General features: G+C 36.3%; 1 protein-coding gene and 2 pseudogenes across 3 annotated transcripts; 2 read left to right on the top strand and 1 right to left on the bottom strand.

Moving 5' to 3' along the window:
* Positions 1 to 263: 263 nt before the first annotated feature.
* On the bottom strand, positions 264 to 5,810 carry IQD32 (IQ-domain 32). 2 transcript variants are annotated; one of them, XM_007017678.3, is made up of 6 exons: positions 5,487 to 5,810; positions 4,135 to 4,620; positions 3,850 to 4,053; positions 3,028 to 3,105; positions 1,282 to 2,920; positions 264 to 809 (listed from the first exon to the last, which is right to left on the bottom strand). In XM_007017678.3, the coding sequence occupies exons 1-6, from the start codon at positions 5,568 to 5,570 to the stop codon at positions 790 to 792; spliced, it is 2,511 nt and encodes an 836-aa protein (XP_007017740.2). In that variant the 5' UTR covers positions 5,571 to 5,810; the 3' UTR covers positions 264 to 789. The 2 variants fall into 2 exon arrangements, with proteins under 2 accessions (XP_007017740.2, XP_007017741.2); XM_007017679.3 differs by having other exon boundaries at positions 3,028 to 3,102.
* A 3,289-nt stretch (positions 5,811 to 9,099) lies between these two features.
* LOC148761101 (cytochrome P450 83B1 pseudogene) lies at positions 9,100 to 12,394 on the top strand (annotated as a pseudogene). Its single transcript, XR_016027930.1, has 4 exons — positions 9,100 to 9,124; positions 10,746 to 11,644; positions 11,746 to 11,825; positions 12,048 to 12,394. The product of XR_016027930.1 is annotated as a cytochrome P450 83B1 pseudogene (transcript).
* A 1,792-nt stretch (positions 12,395 to 14,186) lies between these two features.
* LOC18591512 (5-OH-xanthotoxin synthase-like) lies at positions 14,187 to 15,875 on the top strand (annotated as a pseudogene).
* The last annotated feature ends 165 nt before the right edge of the window (positions 15,876 to 16,040 follow it).

The following is a 16,040-nucleotide window of genomic DNA, read 5'->3' as shown; positions in this document are numbered from 1 at the left end:
TAACGATACCTAATTAAATTTTATTAAACTCTTATCTAGTAATCAAAATATAACAGACGATATTTCCAATACCCAATTAAACTCCATTAAATTCTTACAGACGTTATTTCGGACTTGTGAGGTACAATGCTTGAATTAATAAAGGTACCTCCTAGAGTTGATTTTTCCTTGGCGTAAGCCATTTTCCCGAGTCTAGGTATCAGGTTACAAACCTGAAACTTATGTTTGTAAAGCAAAGCTAAGCAAGAATGGAAAATTCCCAATGAGAATTAAAAGTCAAAACGTATTTATAGAATTAATCAATGAAACTGGAAAAAAGAACTAGAAATTAGTCATGGAAGTGTGGCCGAAGGAAACAACAGAGACACGGCCCAGTTATTACAGGAAAGATTGATCAAAGCCTTTCTCTAAAGCTCTCCACTTTACAGTCATTGTCTCAAACTCCGAACAGACATCCCAAAACATGCTGGAGCAAACCGGAATAACATCACACCGAACACTGTTGAACAAAACACACAAGCGTACCCTCCCAGGCAGAAAGTTTAGGAAAAAATAATAATAATAATAATAATATCAATGGTTTTGGTACTAGTAATATACAAGAAAATTTTTACTCCATTCTATATTTATCTCCTCCCTTGCCAAACCGCAGATGGCATGCATGAATCAACTCAAGTAGTAAAATGCTGATGCATAAACTAGATAGTAAGACCGTCAATCGGTTCCACTTTTCCATCTGATAGGTTGAATACCATGTTACCCTGATATATGGTTGCTCCAAAAAACCATTCACCTTTGCCATCTTCTCTCTGCAACAAACAGGATTCAAGCAGGTAAGCACCGAGTCATTAGTGTGAAAACCTCTGGTCCCTATCAACAACCAGAATGGAAACCTAAGGGCTCAAACCTTTCTAGCCCACCAAAAATGCCATAAGGCAGGATGTTATGACGGCATATAGTCTGCTTAATGAATAAGCAATATGCATAACTTTAGCTAACCACAAGGATTTCTTGATGGTGAGGGACAAGAATACCATCAAGCAAAGACCTTCAATTGTTAAAAGGCTCAACAAAAGTTATTGCTAGCAAACAGAGGTCATCAGGTATGCTTGAATATTTATGAAGATCAACTAGTGAGAAGCTCAATTCTTGTATAAAAAAGTATAATATCATTTAATAGAAAATTGAAGAATGTCCAGAATGTACTGTACTTTTAAGCCGGCAAAAATGGATACTGACCCAATCCAATTTAAGAAAATAATAATAAAGTTTAGAACATACCATGAAGAGGATTGGTACCATTTCCTTTTGCACCCTGCTGTGCTTGAGACATTGATCGCTGAATTCTTGGGGAACCCTGCCTTCCATTAGCACCAGGTAAGGAATGTCTCTTCTTGATATGTATGTCGCTGTCTTGCACATCTGGACTTGATCTTGGTGAGTTATTTGCACTAACCTTAGCTCTGGCAGATTCTGTCGCTTGCATGAAATGCGGAAGAGAATGGCTACTGTTACTATCTCTTGGCTCCTGATCAGTGTTCTCAGGTCTTGTTGAACCAAAAGAATTGCGTCTCTTCCCATTTTTCTGATCTTTGGGCAATTGTTCCATACTACTTCTTGCACCACTATCATGAGCTGGAGTTGATGGAGAACCCTTGGCAGCAGACAAAGACTTGTGCTTTTGACTGCTCTTGTTGGTTTTTTTCTTTTTAGCTTTCACTGATACCTGACTAGAAGGTGTTCCTTGGGATTCTGGAACAGTCATATGGCTCCTGGGAGAGGCTTCTGGGGATGACCTGTATGCTTGATTACCTGTCTCAGAGTTCCGTTCTCTCTGCAGATCAGATGTACTCTTCAGTGGCTCCTGTTCTATTTGAGGGGAGTCTACAACAATTAAATTCTCAGATTCACCTTTAGCATCATCAGGTTTCTCTGGCTGATCAGCAACAGATAGAGAAGAATCAGGCACTGGGATGGCAATTGTATCATTTTCTTTAACATCTAAATCCTTGGTGCTGATAGAACTGCAATTTTCTTGCTCAGAAACTTTGGCTCCCTGTTCATATTCTATGGTCCCAACTTCAGATATATCAGGTGAATCAAGAGTGGAAGTAACAGAAAGTTCAGTGCCACATTCAGAGCCACCATGTTGAACCCTCCAGTTATTGAGGACTGGATTTTCTGCGATGTTTAGCTCCTTTGACCTACTTATCATATCTGCCCCAGATGATACATTATCCATGTTTGATTCAACTCCAACATCTTGGTGGGATGAATTAATTGATTTACTTGAATTGGCAGTTGAACTCAACTCCTCAAATTTTGTTTGTGCAGCAACAAATGCAGGATTACTTGCCTTTCTAGATCCATATACATATTTCTTTCCCTCCATTTCCAGTTGCTCGGAAGCAAATCTTTTCATAGAAGATTTGGGTTGTTCACTCTCTATTTCAGGCTTGTGAGAAAGACAACTGACCTCTGTTTGAGAATGTGCATCTGATTGCATTGTTTGAACCTGTGAGGTCTCTTTCAGGTCAGATGTACTCACGTTGTTACTCTGAGGCTGCTCCAAATCATCCATTACTGAAGAAGACGTTGGCTGGCATGCCTCAAACTTAAAGTTTGCTGCATCGTAGGTGATCAGATTCTCTTCACTCTCTGATGAAACCAACATCTCCCTTACATCAGACTTTGGTTCATTTGACTCACATCTAGCTTCAGATGGAGTTGTAGCATCAACTGGAGAGTCACAATTGTCACTTTTCTCTCTTTCTGGTTGTTCAATAAGTACCTCTGCTGTTGCTAACTTTCCGGATGATGACACAGACATCCACCTCTCCAACCAGCTCCAAGCAGAATTAGGTTTTGATGAATCACACTTGATGTGGATAGGTTTGGTCTTCGGTGTTGAATCCATCAGCTGCAATCAAAGCAAATTCTGAGCATGGTTGGGTAGACATAGTTTGAGATACAGCTGCCAACAAATAGTTCTAAAACATGAAGCTAAAGTATGTCAACTTAATATACCTGACGAGCAAACCTATTGCTAAGTAGCTTCTCGGCGGAAGCGTAAGTTGCATTTTGTTTTGTTGCTGGGCTTCCCTGATTCAGCAATAAAAGAAAGAATAATGGGTAAAATCATCTGTGAATAGCACTTATTGAAAGCAACACATTGTGCAAAACTTTCTCCACCAGACCACCACAGCCCTGCTAATCAATAGGATTGGGTAATATTGTTTGCTATATACTTCTATGTGATTTATTGCATCATGCTGTCATATAACAAGAATAAACATCATGAACATTAGGATCAACAGCCCATAATTTCTGAATGTCTTGCAAAGCTAATTAGAAAGTAAACATAATTATGAAACTTGCATCTCATTTGAAACAGCAACTGAACAGTAATCATTCAAATTACAGATACAACTTACTCCTATGGGCCCTTGTTTACAATTAGATCAATGCCAGGTGGGGTTAAGTGAATATTCCCAGAGGTTTTTAAAGATCACTTCAAACCTTCATGCTTAAATATAAAATGTGCTCATGTACTCTTACTTACGAGCTGGCCATCTAACCAGCACTACCCTACATGCTTTAATTGAACTAGGAAGGTGCTGTATAAAATATAGGAATCATGCCTAAAATCCTAATGCCACTGAAGAATCAGGACATGGGACAATAAAGAGACATAGCTATAGATTCAAAGAATACAAGGTCAACTGTAATAATAAAGAAAGGTTTCTTGAAAGTGGAAGCTAGCATGCCACCAAGCATAAAATATGAACCAGAATAGAAGGAAAACAGCCTTGCGACTTCTAATTTATTGATGTGAGTTGAAAGCATTACCAAACTTTGATTGCCATCCAGCTTCTTTTCGGCATAAGACCCTACTTGAGATATACGAGCACGACGTGCACGAACAAGAACTTGCATTTTGACAATGGCTTGAACACACCGTAAGGTCCCCACAGCATGCCTTCGAACCAAGTGCCCGCGTACAGCAGCCTGCAACTTTACTAAATTCTTAAGCTTTCCTAGCTCTTTCCGTGCCTACAAAAAAGACAAGAAGATAAGAGTAAGAAATGTTACCAATTAGTATGTTTTAAACTCACATTGAGAATGAAATTATACCAAGAACCCTCTGATAGCAGTCTGGATGATAACAACAACAGATTCATCCAGGTTGGTATCATCTTCAGCCTCTTTTGTTGTGGCAGCAACAGGTTCGGGCACTTTTGAGTCCTCTGGGGTCAACAACTGAGATTTTTCTTCAGTGTATTCTATTGGTGTCAGCAACTGAGATTTTTCTTCTGCATACTCTTTTGGTGCCAGCAATTCAGATTTTTCTTCAGTGTACTCTTTCGGTGCCAGCAACTCAGGTTTTTCTTCAATGAACTCTTTCGGTGTCAGCAACTGAGGTTTCTCTTCAGTATATTCAATGGTGGAGGTTTTCTCAGGAGCGATGGACACATCTGGCTGTTGAAAATTAAAACCAGCAGATTCTGGGCTTTCCTTAAGTCCAGAAGCAGATTCTTGTATCACAGTGTTGCTAAGCACCCGATGCCGTTCCGATCTCTTTCGGAAACTCCATCCTTTTTTGTCACTTGATCTCTTGTTCTGTGATGAAACATAAAACAACAGAGGAATTCATCTTAACCGGAAATAGAGAAAAACAAGAATAATGGCCCTATTTTAGATGAAAGAAATTGCTCTTGACTCTAAATTCTAGCACTGGACGCATTGCTTTATTCAGCTTGTAAGCACCAAACCCAATTGAATTTGTTTAAGGGCTATCAAGTCCCAACAAAGGGCATATCGGTACTGAACTGTCATTTGTTTAAGAGACAACAGATGGACCCTATCTACCAAACAAATGAAAATACAAAACAGAAGAACTTATCCGCGATGTATAACACACATGTTCCCTGTAAACGCATTACACACTAGAAATTTCCAGAATTGACAATTGTCAGCCATTTCCAATCACCAATTATTAATTAAATCTAATCAGCTAAAAAGGTCCATAAATCTCGCATCACAACACATTGCGATCTTGCATAGTTGGAAAATCCAGTTAAAATAGAACAAAAACTTTAAAATCTCGATAGATTTGGAACCTGTAACTGAAAAAAAACAACTGTATTTATAAATTCTGGAATTAATCATCAGATTTAGAAGGCAGCTTTGACATTGCTGATATTAATGCAGAGCCAAGATTTCTCAGATCTTCAAATATAAACTCAAGCTCCGAAACTCCGATTTCTCAACCAAATCCGGAAACAAAACCAATAAAAAAAAGTTCACGGAGCTGAGCGTTCTACACTGAAACTTGAACAAGTAACAAAGAACATCAAATGCAAGTCGAATCGAAACATGAAATCCTAATTCAGTAGAAAACAACAAAAGGAAGAAGGCAATGAAATGCGAGTGAAGGGAAAATAAAAAGAAAAACCGGCGGCCGTAAAGGAGAAAGGGATATATACCTCAGGAACATCAATAGCTTCGTCGTTTTCGGCAGAATCGCTGCCGCAAGTGATGATTTTCAAACAGGAAGTGGATCTTCCCATTTTTTTTCCCTTGACTTTCTCTCTTTCTTTTTTTTTTTTTTTCTTTTTCCTTCTCTCGCTCACTCTAGGGACTGGGAGAGACAAGACAGTCTAATATTTGATGTGTGGTTTGGTGTTGGAAATTGCAACGAAGGAAACAAAAAAAAAAGGAACCACGGACGTCAAACGCACTCCTCAAATCTAGTTACTTCTTTACGTTGGAATCCGCCACTTATCATCATCAGGTCCGTTGCCCTTTTCGTTTGAGACTTTGAGAGAAGAAACGAATGAAAAAGCTGTCAGATCTCCACACTTCCTTTTTATTAATAAAATAAAAAATAGAAATAATCTTACCTATTTTGTATTTAGAATTTTTGTTACGATGTAAATATTAAATATCTTATCCATCCGTAGCCGTTTTGTCACGAGAGTCGTGAGAAGTTTAACGCCTTTTTTACGCAGTAAATTTCGTGCTCATCCCGTCGTCTGTCAACTAACCCAATTAAAAAATATATATCTCAGCGGTGAAAATTTTATTTTCACCAATCCCTTAACAATCAATGTAGTTGGCTAATATTTTTTTTACTGTCAAATTTTGGGTGCTGAAGATGATTAAGATTGAACGGGAATTGTATCTTTGTTGTCTGATTTTGTGTCTTTATTACTCATTTGGTGCTTTGATATTGAAATGTTGCTTTCTACGTTTACTACTTCTTTTCTTCCTACGATGCCGTTCCGAGGCATCAACGTCCAAATTCCACCCATCTGTAATTTAAAAATGAAAATTATTTCTATGACATCTAATATTTTTATTTTTCAATATTATAAATATTTTATACTTTTCACGTTAAAAATATTTGACATTTTAATATATATTACATCCAAGTAAAATTTTTTTTGTTAATTTTCATAAAAATTAAAACGAGACAAATATTTAATAAAGGAAAACATATATAATAATTGGATCAACTTTTTTATTTTTTTATAATATTAAAATATTCACAATGACTTAAAATCTATGAATTAACTTCTCAATATTTTCAAATTTATCAATTAATTTGTTTGTCAAATTAAAAACCTACGTTCGATGTTTTTTCTTTATGTTCTGATCACACAACATGATTCGTTAATTTTTAGTAACTTTTACATTATAATTTCTGACATATATAGTCATTATCTTGGACAGACTTAATTTATTACTAACTTAGTTGCTTTAAGTATAATACATTTATTACAAAAAATGTTTTAAAAAACTAAAATCTTAAATAGAGAGATTTAGAGTAATGCATTTATTTTTTTTAAGATTATACAACTAAGTATAATGCATTTATTTGTAAATGTAATTTGACAATTTCCTCCCTCGAAAAGCTGCACAAACTTTTTTTGTTTTTTTCCCCTTAACCTATAGACATCCACATCACCACATGATTCCCCCAATTTACAAATTTGTTTTTCTTCAAATTGTAATGACTCATACCCAAAAAAGGTTGTCTGAGATGAAGAGAATGGTTCCAATAACATCAACTAACTATTATGCAGCCATGTGATGTGCATCCTGGCCTCCACATCCATTACCACAGGAGAAACCGGCCTCTTTCCCATTATTTCTTAGTACATTTAATGTGTAAGAGCGACCCCGTGAAATATAAACAAAACTCAAACTTCACCTCGACCAACAAAAATATTAAATATTAAAGAAAGATTTAAAGAACACAACCTTATTCTATTTTTTATTATTGTGAAAATCTAAGTTATTGAAAAAATAAAACTAAATGATAATTCGTTTGTGGTCAAATTGCAAACATCATAACAATGTAATCATTATAATCGTAATTTTTTTCTGACTCATTTTTTTATTAGAATGTCTTAAATATTTAATATTCTTTTTTATATCAAAAATATTGAACATTCATATTATAATTTTATTAAAATTTAATATAAAATATATTAAAATAGAAGTTTTTATCTTAATTTATATAAAAATAAAAAAATTTAACCTCGGAAAGGCTAATTATTTTCAATTATAAAAAAAAAAGTTAGAAAGGTAATTTTTGGAAATATGAGTCGATTAGGTGCTGGGTGGGGTATGGTCCACGTAAGGGACTAGGAATAAACAAAGAAAACGGTGTCCTGTAACAGGCAACGGAAGTTGTCGAGTTATCCCGGTCCTCTTCCTCCCTACAACGGTAGCATATATATATATATATATATATTATGTTTATCTAACCAACAACAAACCCGTTGACAGCTCTTTTGTCCTTATTTCCAGGTGGCAAACGTGGCTGGACGACACGTATGAGCACATGCTCCTGCGTTTAATGGAGGGTGATCTGCCTGCTGCAGGCATGCCCATGTTTTTGGCTGCTGCAAGTTGGGATATATGCCATGGACATGAATCTGTCAAAGTGGGACCCCAACCCAAGAAAATAATGCCCTTTTTGAGTTAGCGGCTTAAGGATTAATCAAGTCTTAATAGTCTAATCATTCTTCATCATTGATGCTTAACTTCAGCATAAGTACAAACCAAAAAAAAGAAGAAAGCAAAGAAAGAAAGAAGAACCTCCCATAAAATTTCTGAACCCAGTCTTTTTCTGGTAAGGTATGTTTCTTTTTTATTTTTATCTCTTATCAACCAAGCTGTAAAAGTGCATAATCTTATCTTATATGCTTGCATTGTCCCCCTTTTAGCTTTGCATTTTTTTTCTAATGGAATGTTTCTTTACATCCCATCATTGTTTATACCCACAAAATCAAATCAGAAATCATTGGTATCAGCCCCGCCCCAAACCACACCCCACATTGAAAATTATAGGTCCAAATGGTTTACTAAAATTAGTATTTTGAATGATCACTTGGAGAACGTGAACTTTTTGTTTGATCATGGCTTTAGAGTGAGAATACAGAGACCCAAACTTGAAAACATACTGATTAAAAGAATAGTTCAATGGTTTGCTTTAAAAAAGTTTTAATCTGAGAAAAATACTCATCACCTTACTCTTAGTAAGCTGCATGGAATTAATAGGAAGATAAAGAGAGAACGAAAGAGAGAGAGAGACCTTTATTGTGTATTTATTGCACCATCATATTTCAAAAGACTTTTTTTCAAGGTTTTGTTTTAATCGGATGGTCTCCAATCATTCTCATTGTGTCCATCAACGGAGATATTAATCGCACCAACCCTCTTTAACAACCATTCTTTTATTAGTAAAACAACATTTTCTTTCCTTTGATCCAAGCTTTTGGTATAGCCTGATTAGAGTTGGGAGGGCTGATTCAAAGCGAAAGCGTCCCGATCAACGGCCGGTGGACGCATTGCCCTTTTTTTACCTCCCGGGTGAAGAATTATTTCAGCAATCAAACTGGGGGGGATGGTGGCATTTAGGTACAACGGCTTATTGACTGTCCACCATTCCGGGTCCGCCTTTGAAATAACGTGGTGGAGCCCCTTCTCACATGGGGGGAGAAGATATATAGAGTCCCTATTATTCTCAATTAATGTAACTATATTTCGATCTATAGGGCATGGCAGACAATTTGCCTAGCATCAACGATGGACATCCCGTACCAAGAATCAAGTAAGGTGTGGCCTCCATCCTCTTCGGATACCTCCAAAATTAAAAAGGTTCAAGATTAAAAGAGGTTAATGGGGAAAGATATATGGGTATTGGGTAGTTTCATTACTTACCAATCCAGGTTAAAATTCATTAAAAGACTAGGTTACTAGGTTTAGTTGCTTGTAAAAGTATTAAGTCAGGGGCAGGCACCAATGAATTACGGCCATGGGTGATGGGTGGCAGCTTTAAACGTAGCTTGAGAACATGGCATGGCTCACAAAAGTTGAATAACTAGGCAAAATTAGACTACGTTCCTCGAACCTCAGGTATGGTACAAATGATAAAAACGAAACTGTCCCCTTTGCTGGAATCGATTGACCCGACCGTTGCTGAGAGAAATCTTGTCCTGGAGCTTTAATAATTTGGGCTGGGCCTAAGGACTCGGTCGGCTTAGGTCCACAAGTGTGAGGTGCAATTCCATAATGTGCCTCTCCTTTACTGGAAACAACATTTGGTCGGATGGGCCCTCGTGGCTTTAACCTTATTCTCAAACAAAGCCCTGCTGGGATGTAAAGTCTGGAATGCAATTGAGAGCTATTGATGCTTCCTCACAGCTCTCATGCTTGGCTTTAGAAGCAAAATTGAGTGAGGAAATGGTCCCTACTCCCCCAACTATCTTCACCAAGACATCCATCTGAACTGCAACGTGCTCCACAAGATTGTATTACTACGACAACTAATTAAAAGTTGTTGCAGCAGCACTTTTGTTTTCTGTCTTTCCACTGTTCCGACATGTTGTGATCGTCTGCTTCTGGTTCGGACAGATTCATCTTATGATATTTTGTTTCAAAAAATATATATAAAATGAATTACCCAGAATATAAAATAAGCTGAATTTTGTTTATATTAACATGAAGAATAGTAGTAGTATCTAGAGAGTTATCAAGTGTAAAACCAAATACATCTTAATTACAGCAGTATAATATTGTTACCTGCACGCAAGGTTCATCCTTCATAGGAACCGGGCTATGTACCTTCAACATTGTCAAACTTGTGGTGATAACATATCCAGTACCATTACTTCCTTCGTTAACGGCCTTGCAAAAGCAAGGATTTTAGGTGGATAGGAATTCCTCCTAGGCTATTCTGTAGGGTCCTCTTTAATGGGTTCGCTTCCTTTGTTGCTATGTCTCCAACCTCGCTGTCTCTTAGCTGTGGCTAAGTTTATGCTTTGAGATATTCTTATCAATAAATTATTCTTGCCTTTCAAGAAATAAAAGAACATACACATTGCCTCCTCGTACTTTTAACCTTAAAAAGTGGGTAGTATAGAGACAACATAAGTAACCAATTCAACTGAGCAATAATAGCATCCCAAACATTGTCTAAGGAGATTGGTCGATCCTTGCTCTGGGATACTGCTCCATAGACCAAAATGGTGTTGCTCTATTTTCTTCGAGCACTCCCCCTTTTTCTCATTTCTTCGTCGAGAATAAAACTATTGGCAACACTTTTCTCCAGGCCAGCCAGGGCTTCTCTTGATCGGTAACGTACACCAGCTAGATAACTCAATTCTCCACTTGTAAGTTTGGCAGCTTTTTCAAAAGATATGGTCCTCTTTGTTCTTGCGACTTGGTTTTAGATGAATTGTCTCGTATGATTGAAAAAACTATCCAAGTAGTCTGTTGCTTCTAAACCTATCAATTCGAGTGAGGCAATGATGTGTCTTACTAGCACCATAATTTTGTAGAGTAGGCTTTGGCAAAGAGGTAAGTAACAAGGGGAAGGACGTGAAAGAAGCATATTTCATGCATTGCTTAACGAAACGCAGGCCATGTATGTAAGTTTTCTCGTTTCGGATTATTTTCCTTTCATGAGCTGCTTTTGTCGCCTCACTGGGTAGCTTAGTCGCCTTGATAAGTCCTCGATGAACATCTCCATCGAAAGAGACCAAAACCAGAGCGAGAAGACATACTCGATGTTTTGTTACAACTCTGAAAGGATCAATCCTAATTGAATGAAGAAAGTTCGAGAGGAAATTAGAAACTTGATTGGTACCAAAGGTTTTGTAAATGAAGATGATATTCCAAATCTACCATATCTAAAAGCTGTTGGCCTGTGGTGAAAGAAACATTCGGATTACAACCAACACTTCTATTGTTAGTACAACGAGAAACAATTAGAGGTTGCAATATAGAGGGGTATAGGAAATTCCAGCAAAAACTCTAGTTTGTGTGAATGCATGCGCCGTAGGAAGAGATTCTGAAGCTTGGGAAAACCCAAATGAGTTCCACCCCGAGATGTTTATTGGAAGTTCAATTGACTATGAAGAACTAGAATTTGAGCTCATACCATTTGGTGGTGGCAAAAGAGGTTGTCATGGAATATATATAGGAGCGGCAACTGTGGAGCTTGCGCTTGCTAATCTTCATACAAATTTGATTGAGCAATTAGGATTGGGGTGAATTTAACTATTCTAAACATCATTGATGCTGCAAAGGACTAAAGGAATCCAGTGGAGAGGGTGACGTTAAGGAGAAGGTAAACATTCTGTTTCTTTCATTTAGTTCCTGCTTCATCGCAGTAGACATTTCTTCCTTCTACTCTACAACTCCTTCCACTTAACTCCCTAATTTCGCCAGTGAAGCCAACAGACAGAGAGGGGTATGTGGCAAACCAGAGGACTTGGTTTCAAAGGCAGTACATATCTCGATGAGAGGAGGTATAACTCTGCTAGTTCCCATTCATACTTCTCATCATAATTCATAAGCCTTCAATTTTTGATTCTATAGAATATTTTATGAGTACGGAATTCATGCCTTGGTGCTGTAAATTGACAAGTAGCAAATATCTTCTACAAATTTAATCAAATCGCATGGTTTATTAAACTGTTTTTGTCAATCCAAAGACTGTAGATGACACTTTGTAAACAAGAAACTTGCAGATGACTAAAACAAGGTGAGCTAGATTTGGAACTTTTACGTAAATGGCATCCTGGAAGTAATTATGTAGCACTGATTAACTGTTGGAGTTCTATACAAGGTCCAAGACCATCTGCTTTGTTGTGGTGAAATTTTTAATAAAGATTTTAATTAGATGCACAAAGATACTGAACAAAAAAGGACATGCGGAAACCAACAGAAGAATAAAGAAATAAGAAGCTCTGAAAGGTCCCCTGCTTCTACCTTGATTTGGCCAGTCTCTATCAGAGTTGGTTATGTCGTGGATGTATTGTCACTTACTAAGCATGGTTGATAGGCTGAAATGCTTCATGTTAGACGTTCTTTGCAATTTTCAGACATTTATCTATATAACGAGCACCCAAAAGGAAAAAACAAGGGATCAAGTCAAACGATAGAATTATGGATAGGCTGAAATGATGGTTTCTTGAATCGTTGCGATGCCTTTTCTGTTTGCTCTAAGGGAGAATGCCGGTTGATGTAGATTAAGGTGATTCTTTGTTTTTGTGTCACGTCTAGTTTTTCTAAGGGGCATTTAAAAAAAAAACTCTTATAAATAAGATATTTTAAAAAATAACTCTCCTTACAATTTTAACTATTTTTAATCAAGTTGGACAAAATTACATTTACTGAAATTACACGTAATGGTGTTTACACGTTATATACAAAAATATGTTACACGTCATGATTAGATTGTTACACGCCATATACAAAAATATGTGACATGTTATAGTTAGGTTGTTACAAGTTATGTACAAAACATGTGACACGGCATGATTAGGTTGTTACACGCCATATATAAAAACATGTTATCCGCTATGTATAAAAATATGTAACACGTTATGGTTAGGTTGTTACACACCATGATTAGATTGTTACGCGACATGTACAAAAACATGTGATACGTCATGATTAGGTTATTACACGTTATGTATAAAAACATATGACACGTCATGGTTAGGTTATTATACGCTACATTGAAAAAATTTTTATTGTTATACGCCGTATTGAAAAAATATTGTTATTACATGCCATATTTAAAAATATTTTGTCACACTTTAATACTTAAAATTTTGTTATTATTTATGAACCAAAACTTCAAATCTTCTCAACTCTTTTCATTTTTTTTGTTTTTTTAACAATTTGACACTGATTAAAGTGTTTCTAACATGTTTTCATAAACCAAAACATAAATTTTCTTATCTAAAATACCTATTTCGACTAAAAATCGAAATTTTTTTTTTAAAAATCTAGATTTATAAATTTCAAAATTTTGAGTTTATTGGTGTCTAGGTTCCGAATTGATTCAATTAAAATTTATTTCAAACATTTGTGATCATTTCTACCATTTTACTTTTATCTTAAATACCTAAAAATCAAATTTCTCAAATAACCACCCACCCAAGCATAACAAAACCATCACTTGGTATTTTAAAAGCACAAGAAAGTGAAATTTGAAACGCAGGAGAGAGAAATCGAAGCATAGTAGATGAATGCCAAAAAGAGAAATCGATAAAATTAAAGAGAGTGGGATGGTGAGAGAGAGAAATCGGAAGCACAAATGAGGAGAAATTATGATCAATGGTTTAATTTATTTAAAATATTTTTAAGGATATTTTTATCATGTCATAGCTAAATATGACTAAAAATAGTTAAATTTATTTTGATGATTATTTTTGAAATATCATTGTTAAGAAAGGTTATTCCTCATAATTTTTTCTTTTTTACTAATACGAGCATATAGTTATGGTTCATATTTGCCGATAATGCTTTTTATAGAATTTGAGAGATGCTGTCAATAGCTTTTTGAGTGGTATTATATTTTATAATTGTATAATTTTGTATGCTCAGACTAAGCATTATGTCATGAAAAATCTTTGGAACAATAAGCATGAGACTTGAAGTGGTATATGAAAAATAAGTGTTATATAAGTCGATGAGGTTAATAAAATCATTTTTTTTTTAAGTTCAAACTATGCAAGAACGGCAGCATTGGGAGGATCATGCCGTCCATGAATCTGATTATTAAAAATTTTTGGTCACACGTGTCCTATAATTAGTCTATGTAAGGGGTCTCTTGCTCTCATTTTTCACAAGTTGCTCCACCGATCGAGTAGATCACAATGGTAGTGTTGCTGTTCTTTGTTCTAGCCGTCCCCAGCCTCTTTCTATTCATTCTCCCAAAAGATAGAGACAATGGCAATAGTCCTCTTCCACCCGGCCCGTCAGGTCTCCCCTTTATCGGTCACTTACACATGCAGATGCTTGATAACTCAGCCCCTCATATTTTTCTTTGGAAACTCTCTCAAAAGTATGGCTCTCTCATGTCCTTGAGATTTGGATTTAGGCCAATCCTAGTAGTTTCTTCAGCAGAAACGGCTAAAGAGGTTATGAAAACCCATGACCTCGACTGCTGCAGTAGGCCTACTTTACTTGGGAGGGCAGAAATTATCTTATAATGGTTTAGATTTGGCTTTTTCACCGTATAGTGCTTATTGGAGGGAGATTAGGAAAATATGTGTTGCTCATCTTTTTAATCTTAATAGAGTGCAAATCTATCGTCCCATCCGAGAAGATGAAGTTGCTCGCCTAATTGCAAAAATATCCAAATTATCTGTTAATTCTAAGCCTGTCAATTTGAGTGAGGCAATGATGTGTCTTACTAGTACAATAATTTGTAGAATAGGATTCGGCAAGAGATATGAAGAAGAAGGCGTTGAAAGAAGCAGACTTCATGGGCTGCTTAATGAAAGCCAAGCCCTGCTTACGAGCTTCTGTGTTTTTGATTATTTTCCTTGTATGGATTGGGTTGATAGGCTTTCTGGATTTCTCAACCTGTCTTGAAAAAAATTTCAAAAAGTTTGATGTCTTCTATCAAGAACTCATTGATGAACATCTTAATCCAAATTGACCAAAAACCGAACAAGAAGACATAATTGATGTCTTACTACAACTTCGGAAGATTCGTGACTTTGCAATTGATCTCACTTTGGATCACATAAAAGCCATGCTAACGGTGATCTTCACTCAAAATATTTCCTTTAACTATAATATTAAGTATTATCATTAATTAATTTTATAGCTTCAACACCATAAGAACATATATAATTATCTTATCTTTTTTTTCTTTTATGCAGAATGTGTTTATTGGTGGAACGGATACTAGCGCTGCCACTGTGATTTGGGTCATGACCTTTCTAATGAAAAATCCTAGGTGTTTGAAGAAAATTCAAGAGGAAGTAAAAAGTTTGGTAGGGAAAAAATGTTTTGTAAATGAAGATGATATTCAAAGCTTAACTTATTTTAAAGCTGTGATAAAAGAAGCATTCAGATTGCAACCAATAGCTCCATTATTAGTGCCACGAGAAACGATGCGAAAGTGCAACATAGGCGGGAATGAAATACCTGCCAAAACCTTAATTCATGTGAATGCATGGGCAATAGGAAGAGACCCCCAAGCTTGGAAAAATCCAAAAGAGTTTTATTCGGAGAGATTCATTGACAGCTCTATTGACTACAAAGGACTAGACTTCGAGCTCATTCCGTTTGGTGCTGGTAGAAGGGGTTGTCCCGGAATACATATGGGAGTTGCAACTCTGGAGCTTGCCCTTGCTAATCTTCTTTACAAATTTGATTGGGAAATGCCGGCCGGGATGAACAAGGAAGACTTAGCCTTTGACGTGATACCTGGTATCACCATGCACAAAAAAAATGCTCTTTGCCTTGTGGCCCACGAAATTGATGTTTATTAATGCATGTATTGTTATACTAGCTATAGTAATTTAATTTGCTGCTAGCTAGCTCTAGTTTGGAGTGGGACAACATTTTAGGTTGTGTATGTTAATGCATAATTAAAGAATTAAGACATGTGGTTTTCTACTGTAATAGATCAATTTACCTATTCTAGAGATCAACGATGCTGTAAAGGACAAAAGGAATCCGATGGAGAGGGTGACGTTAAGGAGAAAGGTAAACAT

This window comes from Theobroma cacao, chromosome 8, assembly GCF_053813885.1.
Source record: "Theobroma cacao isolate CCN51 chromosome 8, ASM5381388v1, whole genome shotgun sequence".
NCBI classification, from domain to species: Eukaryota; Viridiplantae; Streptophyta; class Magnoliopsida; order Malvales; family Malvaceae; genus Theobroma; species Theobroma cacao.
Note: the sequence above shows the minus strand (reverse complement) of the source record. Positions and strands in the feature narration are given on the sequence as shown.